Source organism: Fibroporia radiculosa (genome assembly GCF_000313525.1).
Source record: "Fibroporia radiculosa TFFH 294 genomic supercontigs, scaffold135, whole genome shotgun sequence".
NCBI classification, from domain to species: Eukaryota; Fungi; Basidiomycota; class Agaricomycetes; order Polyporales; family Fibroporiaceae; genus Fibroporia; species Fibroporia radiculosa.
Genome location: NW_012133177.1, coordinates 1 through 7,861, shown reverse-complemented (window position 1 = coordinate 7,861; position 7,861 = coordinate 1). Strand labels below are relative to the sequence as shown.

Below are 7,861 nucleotides of genomic sequence, written 5' to 3'. Positions count from 1 at the left end.
CTTGTATTCCCCGCAAAATGTCTGACTCGGGTTCACGGACTTGAGAAACCTCGTAGACGATCGGCTTATCGCCGCTCTGACGAATATTCTTCGAGGAAGTGCATCTGGAGGAAAGGAGCTATCAGCGACATGAGAGCTATCCGCGCAATGCAATGGGTAGAGCCGAGGATAGCTGAAATAGCATCTTCTCCATCCGAGCGTAATTGCCAATATGCGGACTTACCAGGCTAGTAGGATGTTGAGTGCTAGGTGAACTTCATCCTCTTCATGATCATATCGCCGTACGCGAATATTGAGCACCCCCTCTGAGGACTTATTCTTCTGATTGATAGAAAAGAAGCGTTAGGGACCGGACTGGTCCATCGATTTGTCGAACCTGAATATTGAATCCCAATCACATACAAATCCAGAGCTCTCACGATCGTAATATAGTATGGGTCAGATTGACTTCCTTTCCAATGTGGTCTGGTGCAGGATATGAAGTCGCGTGATCCATGTTCCCGTCATGATTGATAAATCACAATGGTCAAGAAATATCAGCATTCTATGCCTCTGCGAATCGGCGCAGGAGTGCAGTGAGCCTTGGGTGTATGGTAGGTCGTTCCAGCGATCAAGACCAACGTGGCCGACTCATGAGATCAAACCAATGTGAGCGGATACGTCAGAGTGAAAATTAAAAAAAGACCAGATATGACACTGCAGTCGCGAGTAAACGAGCCATGAAAGTAGTCTTGATGAAAGTATCTGAGAATATGCGAGCTCGAGGCGTGGAGCGGTAGGCGGACTCTGAATCCAAGTTTCCTAGTCAGCATGGAGGCAATCCAGGCCCATCGGTTGTCTTTCTCCGCCTGCCGGAACACGAACCTCTATACAGCTGGCAAAGTCCTACTAACCGACTCCATCCAAGGGCGTTTGGCCCGGGAAACAACAGCCAATTCATTATGCAACATATTCCACTTGGACTATCTCATAACCGAGCCCAGTTCCCGATCCTTCCCTCACTGATGGACAGCCGGCAATCCTTGCTCCATCACCCGCGAGTCTCGTAATAATAGTCATGAGCGCTATAATCAACTTCTCGAATAGCTCACTTACTGGGATCATATATAACCGAAGAAATGCAATGCTTCGTATGCGCCTTCCATCATGGAGGATGAATCCATAAAACATATTAACAGAGGCATGTTAGCGCAATGGAACTTGTGCAGGATAGCATCCAGGGGCCACCGTTAGGCAATGCACAGCATTAAGTTACCTGAGCCACGTCTTATATATGCAGACTCTGGATCCCGGCCATTCCCGAAAGCCTGCTGGAAGGTCACTTAAACGGCACTGGCCTCCAATATTGGCCTTCCACTGTCGAAGTGGATCAAACAGTAGAGTAAACACTTAAATGTCGGGGGCGCGATGAGATATTCTGCTGGTCGGGAAATGCAACTCGCGAGCGGCGTGCACGCCGTTCATCTGATACGATATATAAATTAAGTGCTTACATATCTTAGCGACGATGTCTCGCTCATGTCATTGCTTCTGATTCAGGATAATACTTGAAGATCACTTCGTATTCAGACTACTGTATTGTCTAGCGAGTAGCGACCCTGCGCTTTCCTGTAAGCTAAAAAATTTGCACATAGTGAGACAACCGTACCGTGATCTGACATGTAGACATCTGCGCTTTTCTGGGCGCATGTGGTATACATGTATCTGACAAGTCTTCCCACGTCGCAACATGTGTGATTGAAAATGCAGAATGCGCAGAAGGGAATATCTAATCCAAGAATGTCCTTGTGCAGCGTCGGATGACTTGGAGAAGTCCTGACGCAAGACTCAGCAACCAGTACGTCTTCTGCCGTTGTACCGCTGCACTAGGGTGTATTAGGATTTGATATTTATTCCGGGTGATAGATAGTCTGAAGCGCTTCCAGAGCTCCCATTTGAGTACCTATCGCGGTCCTCCTTCCATGCCTCCGCTCTAGCTAAGACTCGCGTTCAAACCCCGACTACGGTGAATGGCAAGACGCTCTCACCACTGAAATACCGGATGTTGAAAAAAACACCGGATAAAATTTACTACATTCGTTCTGTGAATATGGATTCCTGGCAGCACAATTCCGATATTTTCATCATTGTTGTGGCTTGATGCTCGCCCCCCTATGAGCGCTGTCAGTGTCCGCAATGCGCGCCCTAGGGCACGATCTTAGCGCGACGTCTCATACTGGCAGGATCATCCAGATCCCCCGTGCGAGCCGCCTATGATAATCGGACCCCGAACCTCCACATTCTGGAGCTGAACGTTGCTCGAGCACACCCCAAATACAGAAAGATCATGTCTGAGTATTATTTCATGGTTATGTTCTAGGTCATTCTGATTTAGTTTAAGGAGAAACCCACAGAGGATCCCGAGCTGCATGTGGGGTAACGCCTAAATACCTTTTGGGGTCTCAGTGGGTTATGGCAGCCTGTCAAATGTGGAACTCACAAGCTGAAGTCTTCAATCCATCCTGGCTAGTGTAGCCCTCATCTTTCTGGTGCCTTGGACTGTCAATCCTGTCCATTCCGGATGGGCTCACGGGGGCGAGATGGATATCGGTAGTACCCGAAGGATGTTAAGTCACAGTGATTCAATGTAAGCATCTTGGCTCATTTTTGAAACGTTCTCACGGAGCACTGCAGCTGGCCTTGAATGGCTCTAAAGATGTAAGAGCGCACTACCTGTGACCAATGCTGACCGTATTGAGCCAAATTCGCTATATCAAATACTCGATCATATGTCTTTAAGAGGGCGACACAACTTAAGAAGCAAACTTGACTTCCAGCTTTTCCGTCCAAGCTTGTAAAGAAGTAACCATTCGCATGCATGATACCCGTACAATTATGCGCAGAAGCATACTCAACGAACACCGGAAGAACAATGACTAGGTGTATTCAAGGGTGTTGGCCTCCTTCGTGTCGGACGGCCAGTACGTTCCTCGGGACCGCCTACACCGCCTGAGTCCTAAAATGACTCAAAGGGCTGTACGCTAGAATCAGATTATGGTTAAAGCTCAAGGATTGGGCCTCGCATTGTATCAATAAGAGAGAAGCTGACAGATTACATATTTGGGTTTGCTCCTGGTGACCGCCATTAGATATCAATGATATGCTAGAATGATGGATCATCGCTGTCCCATTCGATTTTACTTTCCCAACTGCGCTAACATTATGTTGCCGGCACAAATAATACCACTTCGCTAGGTGAGCACCGCATCCAGTTCAAATTCCGTATAAATTCTATGTTCTCCATGCTACCTCCCTACTCTTTAGTTCATCTTCAACACTCAGAGGTCCATTCGCATTATGTTTTCTGCTGTTTTCACTCTCCTCGGTATGATTGGCGCTGCCATGGCATTACCGGCTTTGCGGATGCGCCAAACTGGCGCATCTTGTGCAGGCTTGGGCACGGGCGCAACAGATACTGCGACGTTCAACTTCACGCTCACTGCATACAGCTCCACGGATGAGGGTACGACAACCTATCCGTTGGTACTCGCATATGGGCCTCCTGGTGACAGTCCTGCCGCCAGCGAATGGGTCTATTCAGTGAGACTGTCTTGTTGTCTGTGACTGGAGCAAACTTTCTGACTGTATGAGTAGACGTATGCTTCATGGGGCTCAAATTCGTGGCCTTACAACACCCTTATAGAGGGCGCAGTTTACCCCCAACCGGGACCTAATGAACAAGGTCTTGGAGCGTACGACTTCGAGGTGCAAACCGGCGGAGAGGTGGCATTCTTTGTTACGGTCGAAGAATCGAATCCGCAGCCAGCTGAGATTTATTGCGCTGTTGTAAGTGTCCTATTTTTTCATTGAAATCCGATGAAGATTGACGAATATCTGAACAGCCAGATACTTCCTCAAATGACTATGTGCTCGCTGTGAACAACGACCCGAACAACTTCTCCTTATGTACAGCTAACTGGATTTCAAGTAATGGTGAAGTTGTCCTAGTATATGAAGCAAATACAGACAATGGCAACTATATTTACGATACCTGCTTACCTGTTAGCGTGCATTTAGTACCATACCTGGGCTGACCGCTGAGATTAGTAGTTGTTCAGTACTAGTGTGCCCAATTCTGCACGTGGATGTTTAGGTAATTTCTTGACTACACATACGACTCTCGTTATTATACGCTTTCGCGTATGGATATCTGTCCTATTCGAAGTACTTCGCTAGAATCACTACTTACTCCACAGTCAGACTGATTTGCTTGCGGGGCACGCGATCGACTCGAAATACCGCGACCACTGGCGCGGGTAAATAGACGCCCTGGCTTGAGGGGCCACAATCCGGAAGCCCGTACTCGGTCAAACCTATCCTCCCCTCATAGCTTCATTCTGCATTATTCCAATACTTGATCTGCCTTTGATTTAGTATCTAACCAAGTTGAATTAGGAATCCCTGACTAGAACTGATATATGGATAAAGACAGCCGCGATGACTTCACCTTCGCCCGACTCAGCGACCTGAAGTTACCAGTCACATTCCGCATGTACATCCGCGACATCCCGCATGCTGATCCTCTTTGACACTATTGATATAGATCTCAACTGGAGGGTACACGGAAATCGCGGCCATATACCGAACTTCTAGAGAAACCGGAGCTGCGCTTCCATGGAGTGCAACAATCTCCGTGAGTCAACCCATGCGCCATCCTCTTATTGATCCTCAATGACGCAGTTAAAGCGAACTTTCTGATCTCTACGTAACATGTCAACTGGTGGCAGATAACAAGCCTCTCACCATCCCGTTTAGAACATCTCACAAGGCCTTCAAGAAGGATTATACGTACGTTTAGCGATATCTCTATCGGTATCTCAAAGCTGACTGGAGCGATACTCGCAAAGGTGGAATGAATGGATTACGCTCCCCATACGCTATTGTGACTTGCCATTAAGCGCACAGGTTACATTCACCGTGTGGGACATAGCAGGTCCAAGGTCTGCGGTTCCAGTCGGAGGGTCCACTTTTCGCCTTTTCGGGAAGAAATGGTCTGTCCTCGCTAGATACGATCAGCCTTCTAACCTGCATGCTTATATCGTGTGTTGCTCTGTAGGAGTTTGAGGAGGGGGAAGCACCGGCTGCTGCTCTGGCCAGACCGTGAGGCTGATGGTGCCATTGAGACCACCACTCCTAGCAAAGTGGGGACGCGAGACGAGATGGGTAGACTAGAGAAGGTCAGCTCAGTTTGTTTTGTAGTAATGTTTTTCAATCACACTCGCCATCATATAGCTTGTCAAGAAGTACGAGCGAGGAGACATGCCAAAGTCCGACTGGTTAGATCCTACGACTTTCCGTAAGATGGCTGAGATACATGCCGTAAGTCTAACTTCTGAATGTACTTGATAGAACTCTCAACATCATCCTTCGCGCAGGCTGAAACGGAGAAATCCGAAAACCTCTTTCTCTACATCGACCTTCCTCGATTTGACTTTCCGGTCATCTTTAGTGAACCTGTACATCTCATTTCGTGTAACCAAGGATGACATGCTCATGAGATGTCTGTAGGACTCCTCCAATACTGCATCCACGTCTACATCCGTCGCTCAGCCAGCTCCGCCTGTCTCTGTTGCTCCGCAGCAGAGCGTTCTCACTGACGCCTCTCTTTGGGCTGTCGTAGACCCAGATGTAGTGCGTGAAAACCCGGTCGAAGACAAACACCGTCGACTTGTCCGTAGTCATCGAAGCAGCCCATACGACCGAGAATTAAAACCAAACGCTAAGATCAGAGATGAACTTTCAGTATGTGCTTTCATGGTTCTGCACAGCCGCTGTATTGATGCGTGTTTACTTAGGAAATCCTCAATTATGCACCCAGTCAGCCATTGACCTCGGAAGAGAAGGATCTGATATGGAAATTCAGGTTCTACCTCACGAGGGACAAACGTGGTTTGACAAAGTTCCTAAAATCTGTGACTTGGAGGGACCCCTCAGAGGTCAAGCAGGCTGTGGAAGAGCTATTGCCACAATGGACGGAGATAGATACTGATGATGCGCTCGAGTTACTGGGCCCTAACATAGTCGACTCCCGCGTACGGGCATTTGCAGTGAAGCAGCTCAGTAGAGCGGATGACGATGTCCGTTGGATGTCCTCTACATTTCGCCCAGTTGTCTCACTAATTTGCGCTTATAGGAATTATTGTTATATCTCCTCCAGCTAGTTCAGGCGCTCAAGTTCGAGAGTGCTGCTAGCGATCAACGGTCGTCGCGCTCAACGTCCAGCGCTATATCCTACGATGATAGCGGTTTGGCCGACTTCCTCGTCGCTCGGGCTGTGCGGAATCCAATCCTAGGTAATAGACTTCATTGGTACCTCATGGTGGAGGTCGCAACGAAAGACGAAGTAATTGCAAGGATGTATGGAAAGGTTGTGTTCAAATTTATGGGAAAGCTCGAAGTAGGCTTGGTTTTCTCCTGTACGACTCACTTGTCTCACGCATCCATCTATTCTTCTAGGCTGAGGGTGGCACGGAGAGGCGGGAGTTGATGCGCCGACAGGGGGAGCTGGTTGCCACTCTCGCTAAGCGCGCTAGAGATCTCCGCATGTCTAAAGATCCGCGGCCGAAGAAGATAGAGAAGCTGCGCGCATTCCTTGCAGATTCGAAGAACAGCCTCGCATTGATGACGCCCTTGCCACTTCCACTGAACGCGCGTGTGGAGGTGACGGGGATTATCGCAGAGAAATCGAGCGTATTCAAGTCGAACATGTTCCCGATGCTCTTGTACTTCCAGTGCATCGATGGGTCCGAGTATCCCCTAATATTCAAGGACGGCGATGATATGCGCCAGGATCAACTCGTGATACAGCTATTTACGCTGATGGATCGACTGCTGAGGAAGGAGAATTTGGACCTGAAGCTGAGCCCTTATGACGTCCTCGCGACAGGCCCAGCGCAGGGAATGGCTCAGTTCATTCCGAGTAAGACTATTGCGGCCATCGTTAGCGAGCACGGGACACTTCTCAACTACCTAAGGGCACATTACCCGGACGAGGGTAGTGTTGGAACTTATGGAGTTGAACCTGGAGTGATCGATACATTCGTCAAAAGCTGCGGTAAGCTTGTTCCGACCACCCGTTATAGTCCTCTAATCAGGATATTAGCTGGGTATTGTGTCGTCACTTACCTCCTTGGTGTTGGTGATCGGCATCTTGACAACCTGCTACTTGCTCCAGATGGCCATTTCTTTCATGGTATGAGTTCATAACGAGCTTCAGCGACTGTCTGCTGACGATATATTACAGTCGACTTCGGTTATATCCTCGGACGAGATCCGAAGCCGCTGGCGCCACCTGTGAAAGTGTGTAAAGAGATGGTCGATGCGATGGGCGGTGTACAGTCCGTGCACTACACCCGGTTCAAGAACTTTTGTTTCACCGCCTTTACCATTTTGCGCAAAAGCGCTAATCTCATCCTGAACTTGGTCACGCTGATGGTGGATGCAAATATCCCCCATATCAAGCATCGTGATGTGCATGAGCAGGTACTGGGCAAGTTCTGCCTGGATATGACCGAAGAGCAGGCAATTGAGCACTTCGAGAAGTTGCTCAACGATATTTCGCCGTTCACCGTAGTGTTGGATCGGATGCATGACTGGGCACAGTATTGGAGAAGTTAGTACAACATTATACTACCATCGGCTGTAACACAACAAATGGGGCAGTCAGGTTTCAGTGTGTTTGTTTCTGATGCAGAAAAGCTTACATGTATTAGTGAGACAATCAGATCTAGCCAAAGTCATAGTATAATCTCAGATATCGATCGTTGTACGGTGCACGCTTGCTCCCTCTAGTTCGCCCACGGTCGTCTGGCTAAAAGCGTCT

General features: G+C 48.5%; 1 protein-coding gene across 1 annotated transcript; it reads left to right on the top strand.

Annotated features, from left to right (window-relative positions):
- Positions 1 to 3,336: 3,336 nt before the first annotated feature.
- FIBRA_00377 (uncharacterized protein) lies at positions 3,337 to 7,656 on the top strand (the record flags this gene model as incomplete). The annotated part of the gene is made up of 16 exons (XM_012322275.1): positions 3,337 to 3,579; positions 3,634 to 3,825; positions 3,882 to 3,945; positions 4,468 to 4,531; positions 4,583 to 4,672; positions 4,726 to 4,827; positions 4,887 to 5,030; positions 5,096 to 5,216; positions 5,272 to 5,358; positions 5,415 to 5,495; positions 5,548 to 5,781; positions 5,835 to 6,116; positions 6,173 to 6,436; positions 6,496 to 7,093; positions 7,142 to 7,231; positions 7,283 to 7,656. The coding sequence occupies 16 exons, from the start codon at positions 3,337 to 3,339 to the stop codon at positions 7,654 to 7,656; spliced, it is 3,030 nt and encodes a 1,009-aa protein (XP_012177665.1).
- Between the last annotated feature and the right edge of the window lie 205 nt (positions 7,657 to 7,861).